Genomic DNA, 21,871 nt, shown 5'->3' with positions numbered 1-21,871 from the left:
TCTTTGTTTAAAATAAAATGCTAAGAAATATAATTTGCTAAGCCATACAACTGGCTTGTGTGCACTGCCTCTTTGTGTATATATTTAAACATTTATATGCATTAAAAACTTATATGTAAATAATATATAATATTGTGATATATTATTGAATGAAGAAAATTAAATTCAATAAAACATTTCTCAAAAGATGCATCAGAAACTGTAAACATTGGTTGCTTCTAAGTTGGAGGAGAAGTAGACAATGAGCCCTGATATTTGATAAATTTTCAATTTTGAAAGTATTATTGTTTTTCTTAGTGATATAGAGTGATTAAATCTCAAATTATAAAGTATTCAAGATCATACTAATTTTATTCATGGTGACTATAAGGATAAAAACTTGATGGTGGAGGGGGCTGACCCACAAGGTCAAAGTGACAGCATATAGAGATGGTAGAAAATGCTTCATCTTGAAATTATTTTAAATATTTTTAGAAAAGTATTAGTTTAATTTTTAATGGGCAATAAAATTTGTGTGTATTTATCATATACAACATGATGTTTTGAAACAGGTATACATTGTGGAATGGCTAAATCAAGCTAATTAGCATATTCATACCTTATCTACTTTTTTCTTTTTGGTGAGAACACTTAAGATCTACTCTCTTAGCAATTTTCAGGAATACAGTGCATTGTTGTTAACTATAGTTTTCATGTTGTACAAAAGATCTCTCAAGTTTATTACTGTAATCTGACTCTAATTTTCTCTCCTTCAACCAATATCTTTCCAAACTTGTCTCACCTACAGCCCCTACTAACTGATACATTACTTCTCTTTAATGAGTTCAACTTTTTTAGATTCTAAATATGGGTGAAATTATGTGATATTTTTCCATTATTCTGAATAGTAAAGTGTTTTGCTGGATCAGTCTTCCTCCCTGATCATTCCCACTTTAGTGACACCCTATTTACTATGTTACCATTCCTGGAGACTAATCCTTTCAAACAGAATGCTCTCAGTTTTCAATATGCTCCAAGAACTCCACTAAATATGATCTAAAAATCTGCATGATTCCCTCCTGAGCATTCTCTCTATTCTGAACATGTTATATAATTTCATATTCTCAAATCGTTGTATAATTAAACTTGAAAGTTATAATTGAATCTATTTTTCAAGAAAATCATTAGAGTTCTTGGGTGTAGACATGTATTCGTTAGACCTGTGAACAGTGACGAAAACCAGGAGTGTTTCATTATGATATTTTATTATGGGTGTCTGTAAGAAAAAAAGATCAACAACCACATACAAGCTTACAAAGGAAAATTTCAAAACATTCTCCGTGTTATTGTGACAAAAGCAGCCCCATAATTTGTTTGATTTTTACAGGATGAAGGGACAGATTCCCTGTGGCATGCCAATTAATCTTTCTGATGGGAGACAGGTACAGACATTGTGCATTCATGGTTTGAAAGTAGAGTTCTGAAAGTGAAAGTTCATTAGCACCATAACATGTGTCTTTAAAGCCTCCCAAATGTTTTTCATTTTCACCAGCAATGACAAGTAAAGAGAGAAGCACCTTGAATAGCATTTGATAGCCAAGATGAAGATAACTGTGGCTTAGAAAATGTTTGCTTAAGTTTTTGGACTACCTTTTTTTTTTTTTTTTAACCAATGTTCTAGGAAATTAATCAATGAGATTCATACATTTGGTCATCTTACACAAATTGTTCAGTCTTCTGGGACTCAAAGAATTTATCTGTTTCTGACCAGTTGAGGTAGTTAAAGAGGGAGGTCATTTCTAATTTCATGTCTGACTATTTCAGAAAGAAAGATTATCTTTTACTGGTGAGCACAATTATTGCTGTACAGATGGGCTAGGATTCAAGAATGTAACACAGTGTTATTGTAAGAGTGTTGAAGTTTATTTATTATAGCACCATTGAGACATTTTGAAATTGGAATTGGTAAAAAAATAAAACAAAAAGCATTTGAACTGTATTTGTAGAACGGCAAAAAAAAAAAGTATCCTTTTTTTGTCAAATTACACATTTTCCAAAAATTTTGGAAATAAATAACTGGAATTTAGTTGGTCACTTGTACTGGTTGACAAGGTTAGAACAAAAGGAACACATATGGAATGTGGAATTTTTTTTGCTGGAGTTTCAGATAGAGTTTGGCTTATAGAAAGCAAACAGGGCCAATGTCCACACCAAATTCTTGATCAGGACCACCAACATCATAGGGTGCAATATCTATAATAGGTAGTCTCACTGCCTTGCGTGTTCTATATTCAAAGACTGTTTTGCTCCATTCCCCAGTGTGTTTCTGTAAAAAAGATCAAAAAAGTATAAGTGATCATGACTTTACAATTACTTAGAAATTTCCTTATGACTAAACTGAAAAATATTTTTCTTTACTAATGAAGTTTAAGTGTGCCATGTTATCTTTTATATATATGAGACCTGCTTTATTTAAAATTTTAATCCTTTAGTTGCTAAACAATACTCTTAGTCAAAAGTCTCATGGGACTGGAGGGTAGACCCAGTAGAAAGATTGCCACAGTCCTCCCCGTTCTCCAGAGGCCTGGTTCTGGTTATTGTTACCAGGCATATATTTGCTTACTAAAAAGTGGACTGATCACCCCCAGTGGAACTTGCTAACATTATCAGCAAGATCTTCCTTTGTTCATAAATGCAAATAACACAAGATAGATTTGAAGTTAACCTGAAGTTTTATAAGAGAAGATATTGTGCATTGAATTCATATAATAACTATTATGCAGAACATATAGAACCATAAAAATTATCACAACCCAATTATCTAGTAAAATTTATATTACAGGTTTAAACTTCAACTGCTTTCCACCTGGAAGTTAAGATCTATTTTTGTGGTATGTAACATTCTCTGCAGTGCATTGGTAGAAGCTATGCCAAATTCACAACAAATGTCATCTTTTGTTTGCCCTGTTGTTTTTATTTTTTCATTTCAAAAAATGATTAATCAAGAAATGCTAACTGCAATATGAACTATGTAGATAAAACTCATTACTTACAGTGCAACCATCCTCCAGAACTGTGTATGTGAATTTGCTACTTCCTTCAGCCTTGAATTCACCTTCATTTGACCCCATCAACTTCAGGGCTTTCTTTACATTCCCACTGGCCTGATCCATGTATGCAATGCTATTCTTGCAGTGATATGTGATGTTCTGGGAGGCCCGGCTTGAGAGAAGTCGAAGATATGCCAATTGAACATCGAGCACATCTTCAGGAAGTTCAGGATTGCCGTAGCTAAACTGTAATAGGGAATAAATAAAAATGATCAAACATTATAGTTTTACCTTCATGTAAGAGCTTCATGTAGTAATAGTATGAATGTTGCAATATAAGCTATTCATATATAAATATAAATATATTTTTTATAGTGTGCCAGAGTAAAATATTCTTAAGAAGTGAAAAAAAGATGTGTGCCTGCAAAGTAATTCAATCTAGTTTAGCTCTTATTGAGACGAAAGTTATAAAAGCATAGTCACCCCAATATACAAGAGTCCTTTGGACTCTTCTATGTATTAATTAACATAGCTTTGTGATGCACAGTTAGGAGGAACAGAATATCTTGGGTAAGTAGGGATGACTTACTTCAAAAGGTATGTCCTTTCTTACCTGAAAACCACCATCCATGGACTCTCCAAACCAGACATGTTTCTTCTCAGCCCCAGTATCTGTCCACCAGTTCTTACGTGGAACAGTCAAAGGACTAGCCTGTACGCATGTTTCCCCAGTTTCCATGTTACAGAATACTTTGATAGCATCCATCTTGCAACCTTGGTTAGGATCAACCCAATATTCTCCTGAATAGTCAAAAAAAAAAAAAAAAGAAAAAGAAAAAAGTGCAATAGGTATTGTTAATAAAATCCAGTAATGAGACTTGAACCAGAATGTCTTTGTTTACTGATAAGACATAATAGTGTCAACTGCTAATGGTTTTATATTTTATGTATAGTATATAGAGAATATTTAAAATAAAATTACCAAGGTAAAAAGTTAGCTTTAACTGTAGAAAATGGCAAAATAAATATAATGTCTTGGTTTTGAATAATGGAGATATACTAAGCCAAGAACTTTTGATTGGTGTATATGATGTGGTAAATTCACTTCTTTTTTTAAAAAAATGAGTGAATATCTAATGTGAATTTGTTTAACAAAATAAGCTGGCTGTCTAATCCAGAATTATGTCAATCTATCTAAACCTATTTTAATTAATTTGTACAAGTAACTCAGACCAAGGCAATACTCCGTATCTAGATACTTACAAGCTTGAAATAATTTTGTTTTTAAGAAATAGTTAACTTAATGTGTGAAAAACCTTCCACTATAATAATATTCTATGTAATTCTTTAACATTTTTTCATTTGTTTCTAAATTTGAAATTTTTAATAATGAGACTTTACAATTAGTTAAATTATAATACATACACACAGCAATAGCCAAATTACACTAAAATGATGCATATTTAATCCTGAGAATGCAATGACATTATGTCACTTTATCACTCACATCACTCTGATAATATTCAGAAATATACTAAGCTATGATTTGTATTACAATTTCTACAAAATTATTCTTAAGTTTTTCTATATTTGAAATATCTTGAAGTTATTTATGTTACACTTTAAATATTTTGTCACAGCATTTTCAATTCAGTTAACAGTATTTACTAATTTGGCTTAAAAATATTTTCCATTCACAGTGAGGAAAAATAATACAAGGGGGAGAAATGAATGACAGTAGAGGGGGTAGAGAGAGAAGAGGGGAGGGGAGGGGAGGGGAGGGGAGGGGGGAGAGTAGAGGATAGGAAAGGCAGCAGAACACAACAGACACTAGTATGGCAATATGTAAATCAATGGATGTGTAACTGATGTGATTCTGCAATCTGTATATGGGGTAAAAATGGGAGTTCATAACCCACTTGAATCAAAGTGTGAAATATGATATATCAAGAAATTTGTAATGTTTTGAACAACCAACAATAAAAAATTAAAAACAAAAATTCTAAAATAAGCAGCTTTGTCTTTAGTCCTGTGGCCATGAGTATTAAGACTCTCAAACATACCACTCTTGAGTTCAGGATGGCAGAATTTCAGGTCTCTGCAGTTCCTAGCAGGGTTTTTACGAGAACCATCAGGACTAATGAGGCTTTCTATTTGTCCGTTAACAGATTTCAGCGAAGACATAATTTCTTCAGTGTTGATTTTGAAATCCATTGGTTCATCTCCATAATATGGTGCAAAACCACCAGATTTTTCACCTCCAACCCCACCTAGGGCGGCAGCCCCACCACCACAGCAAGGACCAGGGGCACCAGGGGGTCCAGGAGGGCCTGGTTGTCCTGGGTGTCCTGGGGAGCCCTAGAATAGGTAAAAACATGGATCACTGAAGTGTTATTGCTTGGTTGCCGCTGAAAGATTATACCACTCATCCAAGAAAATGCATTGAAAACAACTCATATGTTGTGTCATAGTTACTTTAACAAATGTTCACTTGGGTGCTTTTATAGTCACATTATTATAAACTTAAATAACTATAATTCACAACCAAGAAATGTATTGTTCCACTATGTAAATGTAAGTAGTGTTTAAGAATATATTTTACTCTATCATTTGCCTGTATAAAGAATGTAGGCAAACAGCCCAGAAAACACAACTCTAACACTGTCATCATAGCGGGAACAAAATAAGGAAACCTAGGTTCTGATCCCAAATTTTCCATTAGCCTGGAGTCTTTGGGTTGATCACTTATTTGTGTTTTCATTGCTCCATGCATAGTTTGTAGATATAATGGTTTATATTTCATTTACCTTAAAGGTGTGAGACAGGAATGTATTAGAAATGATGGTATCAGTAGCAATATAAGAATCACAACAGTGAAAGTTTAGAAGTAAATTCACTACATACATGCAAATTGCCAAGATTATCCCAGTTGTGAATTCTAGAGAATGAGATCGAAACTTGCCTGGTTCATTTGGTTAATTGAGCAGATAACATTATTTTAAGTTACCAGTTATCAAACTATAAAACCTTTTTTTCCCCTTGTTCTTATAGTTTGGAGGAAAAAGTCTTAATGCAGTCAAGAATGTTTTTGAGTTATTGCTGGTTTTCTAAATCAAATTATTACTTTGTATTTAACTCACTACATCAGTTTGATAATATTGTACAGAATTTCTGAAAATGTGAAGATTGCAGAAAATTAAGTATACACATGTTCAAGTGATGTCTTACCTCAGATCCTCTTTCACCTCTGTTACCTCGAGGCCCTGGTGGTCCAATGGGACCTGGATGTCCAGAGGTTCCATCTTTTCCAGGAGGTCCATGAGGTCCAACAGGTCCCTAAGAAATTATCACAATATCATAAAGTTAGAATAACTTCCTATAGTGAAAACATTTTAAAATGTGGACCTTCCAATGTATGTCTGTAGTACTTACTCTGGGGCCTGCAGGTCCTGGACTACCAACAGCACCCTGGTGACCAGAAGGACCCTAGAAAGAAAAGAAGTATAAATATAAGTGACATCCTTAAAATTTTTTAGGAAACTGAACATTTATGATCAGATCAAAAAACCATGGTGATCCTAATGAGTTGTGCTTTTCTTTTTAATTTCCACACTGTTTTATGCCTAGTGTTATTTCAAATAAATTCTTGAACTATTTTTTAATCCCTTCTGGCATATACTTTCAGAGATGGAATGTTTTCTCAGTCTTTAAATTTTTATCCACTCATCAGTTAAGTGCATTCAAGGAGATTTTCTAACAATGGATGTACTTACAGGAGAACCTGGGGGGCCTGGATTGCCTGGGAATCCTCGATGTCCTTTGATACCATTAGAGCCACGTTCGCCAGTTTCACCTTTGTCACCACGTGGGCCTTGAGGACCCTTTAGAAATATGTTTAAAATTAAGGCCATATACATGCATACACTTTGAAAAAATAAAATAGAATTTATAGAAATTAAATTTCTTGTATGGCATTCTAGTTAGAAATCCCCATGAACAGACACTTCACACATTCATGAAACAATAAAGACTGCTTTTTGTGGTTGCTTTAACTTTGTGCTACTAAATGCATGGAATTCCAATAACTGATGTTTATATCCTTGACCTCAAAGAATTTTTAGAACCTGAATTGTATTCTGTATCGCCAAAGGGGAGTTTATATTTGTTACAAAGTTATATATTGTGTTATTCTCTTTTCCTGACCATGCCAGAAAATAGAATATTTCCTGCACTATATGATGAGTTAAAACAGAGAACGAAACTTACAGGAGCACCTCGGGAACCAGCAGGACCAGGAGCACCAGCAGGACCAGCAGGGCCCTGGGACAAAAACAAACAAATGAACAAATAAACATAGAATTGTTTATGTTCATTAGTACAATTTTGTTTTGAAAAGTTAACAATTTCATTGTGAAGGAACAATAGCATGCATTATTAGAAATTTGCTTTGTCCTTCAAAGTCCTTTTCCTATTTGTATCTATACAAGGGGGGTCTAACCTGGAAAGCTAGACAACAGTTCTATTAGTTTAGTTTTGTATTTACTCAGCATACAGATTGTTGTTCTGATTAACACTGTTTCAGGTTTTAGATAGGAATTTTTTCATTGACTAAATGCTAGAAACTCCTATTACATCTTGATTATTGTATTTGCCTAAGAACCACTAGTGTAAGAACTGTAACATAAATCAGAACAGATATTTTGGTCAGAAGATTTGACATTCTATCTTCTCATTGCAAATCTTTTTCATTGAGAAAAACAGACAAGTAAAGAGAGGCAGTGCTGATCAGGACTCACAGCTTCTCCTCTGTCACCACTCTTTCCAGCTGGACCAACAGGACCAGGTGGGCCTGGATGACCAGGAGCACCAGGGGCACCAGGAGAGCCATTTTCACCACGATCACCCTGGGGACAAATTCACAGATCCAAAATAAATGAGATGATCACGTGCTTATAGTACACATACTTATGATTCATGTGTTTGTTATACCTTGCTACCAGGAGCACCATCTCGGCCTGGCAGACCATCTGATCCAGGGTTTCCCTGATTAAAAGAGAGAGAGAGAGGGAAAGGAAATAAACTTCCTTCAAACCATCCAAATACAATATAAACCACTCATTCTTAATGGGGCAATATAGTTCTCAAGGTGTGGAAATCAGTTCTTGGGCAATAAGTTGTAGGTATTACAATGCAGTTTGGCCCTTCAAAGCATCATAAAACCTGAACAGATATGGAGTATTTATAGGATACTAAATTTTATAAGGTGGAATAAGGTGATATGATTAGGAAAAAAAAAGTTTGAGAAAAAGTGATCTGATAATGGAAGTCTACTTGATAATTCCACATTTTATACATATATCAAAATATCACATGGTATCTATTCACATATACAATTAAGATTTGTCAATTTAAAACATTAATTTAAAAATCTAAAATAATAAGAAATGACTAATCGCAGATAACTGAGGAACATTTCACCAAAAAAAATGTCGTAAATTGAGGCTCTCTCTACTAACTTGTTTCTTAATTTAGCTACAATTCATATTTTCTCATGATTATTTATTGGGTCAATATTAAGGACCAGAGCCCTTAAAGGCTATTCTGAGTTGCAATAGGAAGAATATATTATTAGAGAAGCAAAGAGAACTTGGCTACTTGGCCATATTTATACTCTCAGATATTAAGGCTCAATTGTATTTCTCTTTAGGTAAGTGACTAAATTCTACCTGACTTGTTGAACATCTCCTAAGAATTGCTACTTACATCTCTTCCAGGTTCACCAGCTGCACCAGCCAGACCAGGGAGACCTTGGGGTCCAGGAGGACCACGTTCCCCATTGTGGCCACTAGCACCTGGTTTCCCACTTTCACCCTGTGTACAGAGGAGTAAAAGATATTACCTTAACTCAAGAAACCAATTAATATGGTGTTATCACATCTCTTTATTTTTCATAGAAATATCTTGTTTTACTCAGTTTCTACTGAAGTTCTTTTCCCTACACTATGCCCACCATGGGGCAAAATTAGAGGGGGAGCAAGCTTCTTGCATTTTCTCATTTGTTCAGTGACTTGGGATATTAAGGGAATGCATAATTACACAGATTATCTTATTCAGAGTACATTCTAAAGTGAGTTGTATAAATAGACAGGAGTAATGCAAGAAAATATAATGGTTTATCATCAAAGAACTATAGTTTTATGCTGACTATTAGACTAGCTTTTATTGAATACTTTTGCTATATGAAAACTATACATCTACTGGTTATACCATACAAATTGAGTACACTTAATATTAAATTTTAATCTCATGACAATATTACTTGACATTTTCAAAAGAAATGCTTACAGTGTCATAATGTGAGCACAAATAAAAATGAAATTTGATTACCCTACTTACCAAATGGAACATTTTAAATGCTATCTACTAAAATATTATGGTAATACTAGTAAAAGTAAATGAAGACTGCAAAATGACTAGAGTGGATGGATAATAGGTATCAGTTAAAGACTTTCATAGATTTGTAAGCAAAGAATGTTACTTCCTTCAAGATTGACAGACAACAAGCTCAAGAATATTCACAACTTTCTTAACAGCAGTATTTGAGATGGTAAGATTATTTTTCTTTGATATTAATTTGCTTGTGTTTATATTTAAAGCTTGATAATGATTTGCCTGTTTTTGTGTCCTGGGACCATTTAATAAAATTTGTGTTTCTGCAAATCTAAAAGTATACAAAAAGGGAATCCCTTAGAGAGTTTGAACCTATGAAATGAAAACCTCTCACACTTGATGGGATGAGGTGATCGATGAATGCTATCAAAGAAACCAAGAGTCCAATGAAAGATGACTGCACTCACCTTGAGACCCTGAGGACCAGGACTTCCTCTAGGACCTGGCATGCCTGGTGGTCCTGCAAGACCCCGTGCTCCTGTAATCCCTGCAATTCCAAGTGGGCCTGGAGCTCCCTGTTGTGACAGATAATGAAGACTCAGTTCATCTTTATGTGACTATGCTTTCTTCCATTGAATTTATGATGGAGAGCAAAATAGTACTGTCAATTAATAGAGCAATGAAGCCACTCACCGGAGGTCCCTGGGCGCCGGGTGGTCCCTTCTCTCCTGGTTGGCCAGCATCACCTTTTGGCCCAGCCACTCCAGGGTTGCCAGGAGAACCACTGTTACCTGCAGGACCTGGGGGTCCATCTTTGCCTGGAGCACCACTGGCGCCTGGTGGCCCTGGGTTACCCTACACAAAATTGTTGGAAATTTAAATATGAAAATTTAAGTATTAATGAAAAAGTGAATTTTTCTTTCCTTTTTTTCAAACCTTTTTTCAAGTAATTTTTTTATGGGACTCAATAGAAAGTAGCAATATGTGTTTCTTGTCTTATAGCTATATGAATGCTCTTTCGGAAGTACATAATGAAAAAAAAAAGTTATAAAAAACTTACATTATTGCCAGGAGGACCAGGAAGACCACGTGCACCAGGAAAGCCAGCAGCACCCTGTGAAATAATAGTGTGTGTGTATATATATATATATATATATATATATATATATATATATATTTTAATTTCAAAAGTAGAACAAGTAATGATTCACTGGAAACAAATATAAAGTATAAGAAATGTGATGGTATCAACATTCTACCTTGAAGTCACATACGGTTAGCTTTATCTCCTTGGAATTTACTTATTACTCATCAATAAGTGATAATAATTTCTATGTTCACTTTATGGCGCTAATATCTTTCAAGCAGTTTTTTTTTTTATATTAGTCAATGCTTTTCAATAATAGTTAAGAGGATCAATACTTACAGGACCACCAGGACTGCCACGCTCACCCTTTACACCTTGGGGACCAGGAGGACCCTGTATGAATGGAGGGAGAAAAGGGTTATTTAGTATAGCACCAAAAAAAAAAAAAAAAAGAACTTGAGAGAAGCATTTAACCTTCAATAACCAGTAAACTTATGAAGATTAAAATAACGTGGATGTTGTCCTATCTAGACTGCTGGATCCAAGATTCAAATTTAGAATTATATGCCTATGAAAATTATGGCATGCTGTGTCAACATGAAGTATCAAATTCCCTTAAAAGCTTAGAGAGTACTTACTGCAGGCCCTGCACCTCCAGGGGGCCCTGCAACTCCAGGAGGGCCTCCTTCACCTTTCTCACCAGGGGCGCCTCTTTCTCCTTTAGCACCAGGCTCACCATTCTGTCCCTGAAAGCAGAAACAAAGGCCTGTTGGCTGACATCCTTAACAACACACTTGGTGTATCCTTATTTCTTTTCAGAATATAGCATTCTTCAGATGAAAGAAGTTGAAATAAAATAAGAATAGCGAGCTCTCGGAATCCATGCCAAAGTAAAGGCAATCAAAATATCCTCATGATAGAAAAAATTTATTAAGAAAGCCTGAGGTGTACATAATTTGCCATTAGAAAGAAAGCCTTTCCAAGGATTTATGCGTTTGAAAATAATTCCTTTGATAAAAACTAAATTTAGAGAAAATTTTAATTAACATCATCTGATAATGGAAGAACTTTAAAGACCTTGGGCACTTTTAAATCTATGATGTTGCTCTAGCCTCATTACCCAGACATAAATGCAGGACAGGTGTTTTTATTTCCATTTTTAATAGAATGAGAATATATGGGCTGGGGTTGTGGCTCAGTGGTAGAGTGCTCCCTTAGCATGCACAAGGCACCGGGTTTGATCCTCAGCACCACATAAATGTAAAATAAAGATATTGTATCCACCTAAAGCTTAAGAATAAATATTTTTTTAAAAAAAGTGAGAATATATGTAAATTAAAGAAACACAGAGGTAAAATAACTTCTCAGGGAATAAGTGGCCCAAGAAAGACTAGAACCCTAAAGTTGAGTTATATTTCTATTTTGCAGCTGTGTGATATACTTGTTTAAACATGCATACTTACGGGAGCACCAGGGAAGCCAGCAGGGCCAGGAGGTCCATGCTCACCTCTCTCACCCTGCAGAGGAAAATATCCTCATTAGTCACAGTGAAGACCTTTCCCCCCAGGCAGTGCTTATTGTCCCCTGTGTCATCTTATTTTTCTTTTAAACAGGAAATGTGCAAAGATAACACACAGAGTTTAACTTCTGATGTCTTTACCACTTCTCAGCAAAATTCAGAGCAGACAACACCACAGCTATTGACTCTGTCTGCCTCTGACCATGGTTATTATTTGCAAGAAAACACAAACTTTTAAAATGTTGAAATATTTAGCACATTTAATTATCTAACTCTCAGAAATCTAAGCATTTAAAAATATGGTAAAACGGTTTATTGAAAAATCAGTTAATTAAAAAAGTCTATTAGATATCTATCTTGAGTCTTAACCCTGGAGTAGAGAATTTTTAACCTAGAAAGACTGTCAGGTAAAGATTCTGTAGGTTTAAGAAACTCATTTACAAGTGTATATTACTTGTGCAATTTTAATTCTTCCAGAATTATTCAAGCAAGAAAGCATGGCTTACAAATGTCTCTTGTGGATTTTGTCATGTGTTCCTAGATATAGAACCTCCAAATTGAGGCTCAGGGTATCTGGGGCAGAATTGTTTAAAAAAAAAAAAAAGTGTGTGTGGGGGGGCGGTGGGGAGGCAGAACAAGTAGCTATGTCCTGTGTGAGGTATGAAAATAGGTTGAAATGTCTTTAACACTTACAGGGCCACCACGAGGTCCAGCTATACCTGGAAGTCCAGGGGCACCACCTTCACCCTAAGAAGAGAATAAACAAATATTGTCTCTATCATGCATCCAAAAGTCTAAGTCATTTTATTCTTGTTAACAAACAGTTTTATGTGCTACCTTATCTCCAGGCTGACCAGCGGGGCCAGGGGGACCAATAGGACCAGTAGGACCCTGAGGAAAATAAAAATATACTTTTAAATTTTGAAGATAAAACACTTCATTTTTTCCATATTATTTAAAGAGAATGTTTACAACTTTTCATCAAATAAACTAGATAATATGATTTCATTTATGGCTTGAATGTTATGCTGATCACTATGTGTAGTGATTAAAAAGTTTAGTAAATAGCAGATTCTCTGAGGATGATCCTAGAAAACAATAGGATTCAGCAGCAGTTTATTGATTCATTCATCATTTTTATCTCTATTGTAGAAGATAAATAGTATGTGATGAGAGCTCTTAGCATAATGTCTTCTTAAAATTACATTCCTTTAATTCAACTGCTTGGTCATTTAAAATGTTTACTCAAAGTACTATCACTCACATTACATTTTGAAACTTACAAATATTAGTTTTATCCATATATCTATATCCATTTATACATAAATGATTAGGCATTTAAAAATAATTGAATGATGGCTTATCTATCTAGTCTGTCAAAAGTGGAGTATACATGAATTTCTTTAAGACGATTTCAGTAAATATGTCTATGAAAAAGCTTAGGTTTATTTGAGCCAGTCTAATCTAGAAGTTTGTTAATGTGAATAGGATTTTTATAATTTCTTGTATATTTTTAACTTTTATTTTGAAATGGCCACAGATTTGCAGAAGGATACAAAGAAATGGATAAGAAATTCTGTCCACCAATATTCATATCTTACAGAACTATAGTAAGATATTAAACCAAGAAACTGACATTGGTGCAATCCATCTAGATTTCAGCAGTTACTTATGCAGTCCTGTGTGTGCCATGTGTGTATGGCTCTGTACAATTGTATCATGTGCTGCCTGCCAGGACTACCCCAAGACACTATGTCATCAGTGTACCACCTTCTTGTGCCACCTGTTTAGACCATATCCACCTCCTCTTGTTCCTAAATCCTTACAACAACTAACATGATCCACAACTCTTTAATTATGTTATTCTGTGACTATTAAGCAAGAATGAGAACATGCACTTTGTATCCCTTTGAAGTTGACTTTTCTTCAGTCAGTGATGTCCTTGAGGTTTGTATAAGTTGTGCATATCAATATTTCATTCCATTTATTGCCAATAGTATTCCATGATATGAATGTACCATGGAATTATAATGTTATTTAAAATAAAAAAGTTTTTTTAATAGCAATATTGATTATTTTGGATTTTAGGTCTCATGATGACATTAATTTTAGACCTTTATCATAGTTTCGAGGGTTTTCATTTTTAGGTCATCAAAGAATGATCAGGTAGTGATAGATGTAAACTAGTAACTTACATAATCAAGTCATTTGGGTTCTTTTAATGCCCAGAAAAAGGACAAAGTATAGTGCTAAATTTATTATGAGGAACTGAACTAAGGGACTGTCCCATACCACACATGAATAAGGCCTGTTAATCCCAAATGTGAATGCTCACCCTTGGACCATCTTTTCCTGGAGCACCATCAGCACCAGCACTACCTGGTTCACCCTGTCAAATAAAACCAATTGTCATCAGATTGTAAGTATTCTCAGTGAGAATCTAGTAAGAGGAGCAACCCTCAGGATTTGCTGTGATTAGGCATTCTGATCCATCTCAAATTTTACTTAGTATAGAATGATAACATTAATTTTGAAAACAGATTATTTCTACTATATGGCTTTCCTTTAACCTACAATATCTGTTTCATTACATAATTAAGAGAAAAAAAACGTGTCAGTACCTTGTCACCTTTTGGGCCAGGACCTCCAGGACCTCCTCTTTCTCCAGGCATCCCTTGCAGACCAGGAGAACCAGCAGTACCAGGTGGCCCAGGGGGACCAGCAGGACCCTGAAATTATGGGAGAATAGTAAATGGAAAGAAAGAAATGAAATGTGTTTTCTAAAATATAGGGGAATTGAATTCTGTGGCATTACCTTTCCTCCTTCGGGGCCAGGGGGACCAGCTCCACCTCTGATACCTGGGGTCCCTGCCAACCCAGGAGGCCCACGTTCCCCAGGAGCACCAGCATCACCCTGTCATAGGAAAATGCAAATATTCAAGTTAGAAAATCCAGTGCTAAAAACAAAACAAAGGCAACTTAGATTATGTAATTTTGATACAGGCCACTAGGTTCTTAAGATATTTTTGAGCAGTTTGGAAATTTTTATATTTGTAAAAAAATATTTATCAGTTGTATAGAAACTGAAAACTTAAACAGACTAAACAAGGAAAGTCAGATTCTTGTTCTGCCTAAGTATTAGTTTTCTTTGAAAAATTTATTATTTTATTCGCTTGGTAAATTTTGAAGTCGTTCTACAAATACAGTTTTCCTATAGAGAATTAATGCAGTATTTGCCTTTTGAGACTTCAAGCCCATGGCTGATTCTATACTGTTTATTATTACTGTCAGAGAATTGGATTTTCTAGATGAAGCAAATTTAATGTATTGGAAATGTCTTGAGCTTCCCTAAATGGACTTACCAAACATTTAAAATGTTGATTTTCTAAAGAAGTGCTAGTTTGGCTTAACATTTTTTTTTTCTTTTAGAGAGAGAGAAATTTTTTAATTTTTTTTTTTTTTTAGTTTTCAGCGGACACACATCTTTGTATGTGGTGTTGAGGATCGAACCCTGGCCTCACGCATGCCAGAAGAGCGTGCTACCGCTTGAGCCATGTCTCCAGCCCTGGCTTAACATTCTTAAAATGCATTACAAATGAATTGCTGTATAATGAGGAAAAAGAGAGAAACCGATATATTACCTTTCCTCCGGGAGCTCCAGGAGAACCAGCTTCTCCCTTTGGACCCTAGGAAGTGGGTATTACATGATTAAGTCCATATTAAAATGCATTATGTAAATATAAGCAGTAAATATATACACTTTGTTTGTTCATCTTGTAAAATTGTTTAAATCTTGAAGTTTTGTAGTCTTTATTTAGTTCCTTTATTTTATAGTAAAATTCAAACATTCCAGGTGATTTTTAAATTATCATTTTTGTTTTGATAATGAATATTTCAAAACTAAATATCACAACTTATATGCCATAGGATGAAAAAGTGAAAAAGTTAATAATTGATGCATGATTACTATTTATTATAAGTTTCTAAACATAAAATGGCACTTACTGGTTCACCAGGTTTTCCATTTTCTCCTGGAGGACCACCAGTTCCAGGTAAGCCCTACAGAGAGACATATTTGTATTATGTGATCACTTCAAACAGTGCTTTCCATATAAACATATTTTTTTCAAGATATTCAAAGAAGTTTTCATAGTATTTCTAGAGATATACAGTTTGTGTTACTCAAAATCCAATGACAAAGATGAGATAATAATATCTTCCACGCCTGTGCTAATCTCTTTCCTATTGCTATATATAAAAATGAGTTGATAAAAATGGCAAGACAAATTTAGTTACATGGATCTATATTATAATGAAAAATAAATGTGAACACACAGAGCTATGAGTTTAATTCTTTCTTAGCAACTTAATGTGTACATTCTGAAATAGGTATTGAAGATATGTCAACCTCTTAACATTGACCGGCATTTTAGGACTAAAGACAAACTTATCAAAAAATTCGAACAGCCAATTCACTCAACAAAATAATTATAAAAGCAAATTATAGGATTGTCTGGTAAAAGCAAGTACCAGTGAAGTCTAAAGAAGAAGATCTTACTTGTAATCCTTGGGGACCAGGAGGTCCTGAGTCTCCCTTGTCACCAGATGGCCCCTATGTAGAAAAATATAATGATATACTCCATTACAAAAGGCCATTTCATCTTAGTCTACGCTTGACATTTTGGCAGGCTTATAATTTAATTTAAAATAAAAGGGTGTGAAGAGGGGAAGTCTGGGCTGTGAAAGCAATCCAACGAAGACTATTACCATGCATACTATTGCAAGCTTTTAACTAGATAACTAAACAAATTCACAATTTCTTTGGTAAATTACAATGACACAGTGTCAGAGAGAGTCCAAAGTCTTCCCCCTACCCAAACTCCACCCCACTTCCATCTCTAATTTATGTGAGTCAACTTACAGTAGGTCCTGGGGGACCCTGAGGACCAGTTTCACCATTCTTTCCAGGGGGACCCTAAAGACAACAAATTAGAGGAGCACAGTTAATTAGATAACAAAGAGAAGTCCTAAGGGTGGACATGAATGCATCTATGAGAAGGCTAGAAATAAGTAGATGAAAGGTACCTACCGGAAGGCCAGGCCCTCCAGGGCCACCTCGTTCTCCATTCTTGCCAGGAGCACCCTAAAGAAAAAAATGACCAATATTTACCAATTTAAAGAAAGATCACAAATATCATAAATATGGTTACCTCCTATATTTTTTTTACCTTGAACTTGGGTTTTATTTAACCATAAAACACATACATTTAACATTTAAATTATCCATTAATAGGAATAATACTTTACTTTAAGTCATTTATTACACATACACACACAACCAATTATATATTTAGCTCTCTTCCTATATGCTGCAATTATACTTTTCCATATTTTAAGGAAAAGACTCAAATAAGAACAAAGGCTTCCTGTCATATAATTTTTGAATAAATTAATAAAGGAACTCACATCGTTTCCTTTAGGACCAGGGAAACCCATGACACCAGGCTGACCTCGGGGACCAGATGGCCCAGGAGGACCGGGGCGACCACTTTCTCCTTGTGTTCCCTGATGAAATAAACAATTATATTAATCAAAGTTTAGTAAATACCTGATCAAAATATACAATATAGAGAGGTATCTACTCAAGGACAGTTTAAAGTCTACATTGTTTTTTGGGGGGCTTATAAAATGAGATATTTTTAAATTGTACATACGGGAGGTCCTGGTTTTCCATCATTGCCTGGTCCTCCTGGGCTTCCAGGCATACCCTAAATGAAAGATATCAGTTGTCAAGTGATTTAAAATAAACTTTTAAAAAATACAACACAACCTGTTTATACAATTCAGATATTTCAACTTACATACTTGGCCTCATATTTGACACTTTGTCTTTTTTCTTTCTATAAAGCATCTAAGTGTTTTATTTTCTATTCTTTCTTAATCTGCCCTGGCCTTAATTGCCTTAAAAGAATTGTTTTGATTTGAGCTTTACAAAAATTCATTTATCTTGCCTTTCTTTTGACCAAGTTAAAATGTCACTCCAACAAATCCCTACCCTCATTCCTGGACTTCCCGGGGCACCATCTCGGCCAGGTTCTCCAGCTGCTCCTCTGGGACCTGCAGGGCCTGGACCACCACGTTCCCCAGCAGGACCCTAAATAGTGAAATAAATTAACAAACTTTTAGAAGAGGCTTCATTAGCCTAGACATGAACAATATTTAAATTGTAAGTATAGAACTTATTTGGCTAATATGTTGCTGACATCTTCTTCAGAAAAGCAGTTATTTTAGCATGAATTACCATATTGAAAAAAAATTTTTAAAAACTATGATGAATGTAACGTCCTTAAAACAAACAATATTTATTTGGCTTAACAGTATACTTACATACACTTACATTCAAGTATCTCTGAAGATATGAAATCATTTTTTATATTACTTTAGAGCTTTCAAAGGATTTTCAGGTATTTTATTTTATCTCATTTTTGCAATGGTGCTAAGTGAGTTCCAACTCAGAATTAAGTTAAAATATTCTGATGAAGATTAAGTGACATTCTTTAATTACAAAGCCAGGAAAGTGGCTTTTGCATTCCAAGTTTTACATTGGAATTTTTAAAATTCATTGCCTTTCAGAGATTTAGGTTTTCACTGGTGGGAAGCTATATATTGAAGAACTACTTATTTATAGTACTAGTACTCGACTTTAGGAAAATAAATACCAAAGTTATCTACCTTTTCTCCTGGAATGCCATTTGGTCCAGCAGGTCCTCGGAATCCAGGGGCACCCTGGAAATAATGAAAGTCAAATATTTTTGTCATAGGGATTAAAACTTTTTCATAATTCCTGAGTGGCAATATAGATAGTGTCATGCTATAAAAGGCTTTAAACAATATTTAGGATTGAATATTCAACATCAGAAAAACAGTGGCTGCCTCTTACAGATGACCAGTAGAAAACCCACCCTTTCTCCTGCAGCTCCTGGTATTCCATTTGCACCAGGTTCGCCAGGTGATCCATCTTTGCCGTCTTCACCCTTGGGTCCTGGAATGCCTGGGGAACCAGCTTCTCCCTAAAAAACATGATGCCAAAGTGAAAGATTGATGACTAAATTTAGTTGCAAAATTTTTACCTATTTACTTGCTAATTATGTGCTAGTTCTCCAAGAAATAACCAAATCTGTTGTGGTAGTACTTACACGTTCACCACGTGGTCCTGGCTCTCCTTTGGCACCATTCTTACCAGGTTCACCCTAATGTGAAACAAAATCTAGATTAAGAAACAGGAAGGAGTCATAGCAAAATCATCATCAGTCACAAATGATTCAGTGTTTCATCGGGGTGAAATCTATTCAACCAAATAGGGCCAAAAAAATCATGATTAATATTTTTATTGTGAGAATTAAGCCACACCTTTTAGGCAACAGAGGGGAGAAAAAAAGGCCACTTACCGCACCACCTCGCTGTCCAGGAGCACCATTAGCACCAGGTGGTCCTGGAGGACCCCGGGCTCCCATTAACCCAGGAGCTCCAGGAATGCCAGCAGGACCCTAAGAACAACCCAAGAGCATAAACATTAGCCAAACATGAAGTTTCCCTTCTGAATATCTCACTTAAGTATCACAAATGTAATCTGTATGTGTATGAGTTGCTAGTGAATCATGTGTATGTTGGGGTGAGGAAACTTACCATTTCACCTTTACCACCAGGACTCCCAGCATTCCCAGGAGGGCCCTAGAGGACACACAAATGAAGCATATTAATAATAATGAAAATAGTTCATATACAGTTAGAGTTGTTAATTTGTTTTTAAAATATACTTATCAGCAGTCATTACACTTTGTAGAGATTAGGTGGTTCCCCAAAATATTTAAATAAATTAGAGATGATGTATACTTTTTCTAAATTATTGAAAAAATACATAAGTAGGAGAAGTGTTTGGTTTTGTTATTTTTTAAAATTTTTTGATTGATTATTAGTTTAGGGCACATTCTTCAAAATGCCAGATGATTATCCTACCCATTCCAACCTATTCTGGGTTATATAAACTTAAAATTTATGCATTCTAGAATAGTTCAAACCTCAAAACTACCATTTTAACTACTAATCCGATCAGTATTTATCACAGTAGAATCATTGCAGAGCATTCAGCAACTTTTTTCTAATTGCTAGCAACATTGAAAGATATGCCTCTGCAAGTAGTGTAGCAGCATTCTTCCTCACAGTGGCCATATTCACTACTTACAGGAGGACCTTGAGCACCAGCATGTCCCTGAGGTCCGGGTTCTCCTCTTTGTCCAGGGGATCCATTTGAACCAGGGGATCCTGCAGGTCCAACTTCACCCTAAGAGATAAAACCCTAAGTAGTCAATTTTGTTTGCCACTCCTAATTGCTTAGTTCACACTTTGACCCTGTTTAAAACCATCATCCCAAAGCTGTAGTACTATGACTACATACTGTAGTTAAAGAAAAAATTCATTAACCACAAAGGCAGAGAAAAAGGGTAAATATGTGACTGTGTTTTGTTTCCCTGAAAGATGATGGGACAAGGCAAAAGGAACTGGAGCTGTATCAGGATAGCTGAATGCAGTGGGTAACGCTTTTCTTATAGTCATGAATAGAGCTTTAAAATTCTACATAGACAAAAGCGACCCATTTGACTAATTAAATCATTTGCAAGAAGCAATTTAATGTTTTTTGTTGTCTCCAAGATATTTTCATGTTATTCTATAGAAATACATGCTTACCTTAGCACCAGGGGATCCAGGGAATCCTGCAGTTCCTGGGGGACCAGGAGGGCCCTGAAAATAAGTAAATAAAATTTCAAGAGCTCTTAATCGAACAAATGAAACCTAATACTCCAAGTAAGTAATAAATGAGCACATATAAAATACAGAAGGCACTTATGTAAATAAAAGCAGTATTCATTATTGATGGAGGAATGTTATGTAGAGAAACATGGCACAATAAGAAGAGTGGAAATCTGAAGAGTTAGGAAATCTGGATTTCTCCCCACTTTTGCCATAAGTTCTGTGACTTTCTGTATGTTAATTAGGCTTGAGCTTTGGTGCTCTCATTTACAAAATGAAGGTAATATTGTTATGCATTTTTGTAGGGCTCTTTCAAATGTCATCTCCCATATTGAATATTAGCCAACATTGTAAGGACCATACAGATGTTAGCAATTCAGTAAGTATAACAGACATGTCATAACCTAGATTTTGTTTATGAGCTCAGTGTCAGTTTGAATCAGATGATTACATATCTAATGTTGAGTATAGGGTCTACCAAAAAATTGATTAACAACGTTATAAAAATAGGCAATTAGAATTGAATATATGAATTATTTTATATATTAATTATGGAATATTCTACAGTTCAGAATATATGGTTACCCTTGAACAAATCAGGCTTATGCACAGTTACTTACTGGTTGACCGTCGCTACCTCGAGCACCATCATTACCTCGAGCCCCCTAAAGAGAAAAGTTCAAGTCAAATATATTCTTAATTATGAAAAACTGATGACAAATAACATTTGATTTAAGTTCAAGTTCAAGAGACTTGAGATTTACTCAAGTATATTAAAATCTACTAATTATATATTTTTATGGTCAAGTTGCTAAAATTCTGATATGTATAGCATTGATCAAATGTAGAAGGATTAGATTCTGTGTTTTCAGAACTGAATTCATATATAATGGTCTCATGACATATGCTAAGTCATCTTGAAAAGAAATAATATCAACAGATATAATAGTTGTCAAAATCTTACTCACTTTCATGTAATTATAGCCAGAAATTTACTTGGTTTGACTTTGATATAGTCTTGCAGAAAAGATATTTTTC

At 34.9% G+C, this 21,871-nt stretch overlaps 1 protein-coding gene across 1 annotated transcript in view; it reads right to left on the bottom strand.

The window, feature by feature from the left end:
* Positions 1–1,227: 1,227 nt before the first annotated feature.
* The window catches only part of Col3a1 (collagen type III alpha 1 chain), a 38,357-nt gene continuing 17,713 nt past the window's right edge, over positions 1,228–21,871 (bottom strand). The window contains exons 14-51 of the mRNA XM_046447401.2: positions 21,454–21,498; positions 20,771–20,824; positions 20,268–20,366; positions 19,712–19,756; positions 19,474–19,572; positions 19,222–19,275; positions 18,988–19,095; positions 18,758–18,811; positions 18,081–18,179; positions 17,740–17,793; positions 17,492–17,590; positions 17,115–17,168; positions 16,947–17,000; positions 16,584–16,637; positions 16,031–16,084; positions 15,667–15,711; positions 14,841–14,939; positions 14,647–14,754; positions 14,361–14,414; positions 12,863–12,916; positions 12,719–12,772; positions 11,970–12,023; positions 11,145–11,252; positions 10,846–10,899; positions 10,480–10,533; positions 10,113–10,274; positions 9,887–9,994; positions 8,793–8,900; positions 8,019–8,072; positions 7,826–7,933; positions 7,296–7,349; positions 6,803–6,910; positions 6,462–6,515; positions 6,258–6,365; positions 5,093–5,387; positions 3,643–3,830; positions 3,033–3,275; positions 1,228–2,305 (exon numbers count right to left, since the gene is read on the bottom strand). Coding sequence (XP_046303357.1) covers positions 2,159–2,305; positions 3,033–3,275; positions 3,643–3,830; positions 5,093–5,387; positions 6,258–6,365; positions 6,462–6,515; positions 6,803–6,910; positions 7,296–7,349; positions 7,826–7,933; positions 8,019–8,072; positions 8,793–8,900; positions 9,887–9,994; positions 10,113–10,274; positions 10,480–10,533; positions 10,846–10,899; positions 11,145–11,252; positions 11,970–12,023; positions 12,719–12,772; positions 12,863–12,916; positions 14,361–14,414; positions 14,647–14,754; positions 14,841–14,939; positions 15,667–15,711; positions 16,031–16,084; positions 16,584–16,637; positions 16,947–17,000; positions 17,115–17,168; positions 17,492–17,590; positions 17,740–17,793; positions 18,081–18,179; positions 18,758–18,811; positions 18,988–19,095; positions 19,222–19,275; positions 19,474–19,572; positions 19,712–19,756; positions 20,268–20,366; positions 20,771–20,824; positions 21,454–21,498 — 3,447 coding nt within the window. The 3' untranslated portion in view covers positions 1,228–2,158. The remainder of the gene's footprint in view (positions 2,306–3,032; positions 3,276–3,642; positions 3,831–5,092; positions 5,388–6,257; positions 6,366–6,461; positions 6,516–6,802; positions 6,911–7,295; positions 7,350–7,825; positions 7,934–8,018; positions 8,073–8,792; positions 8,901–9,886; positions 9,995–10,112; positions 10,275–10,479; positions 10,534–10,845; positions 10,900–11,144; positions 11,253–11,969; positions 12,024–12,718; positions 12,773–12,862; positions 12,917–14,360; positions 14,415–14,646; positions 14,755–14,840; positions 14,940–15,666; positions 15,712–16,030; positions 16,085–16,583; positions 16,638–16,946; positions 17,001–17,114; positions 17,169–17,491; positions 17,591–17,739; positions 17,794–18,080; positions 18,180–18,757; positions 18,812–18,987; positions 19,096–19,221; positions 19,276–19,473; positions 19,573–19,711; positions 19,757–20,267; positions 20,367–20,770; positions 20,825–21,453; positions 21,499–21,871) is intronic.

This window comes from Marmota monax, unplaced genomic scaffold, assembly GCF_021218885.2.
Source record: "Marmota monax isolate L192 unplaced genomic scaffold, Marmota_monax_Labrador192_F-V1.1 WCK01_AAM20220418_F8-fsc00007, whole genome shotgun sequence".
NCBI classification, from domain to species: domain Eukaryota; kingdom Metazoa; phylum Chordata; class Mammalia; order Rodentia; family Sciuridae; genus Marmota; species Marmota monax.
The sequence above is the reverse complement of the archived record's forward strand: the minus strand, read 5'-3'. Positions and strand labels throughout refer to the sequence as shown.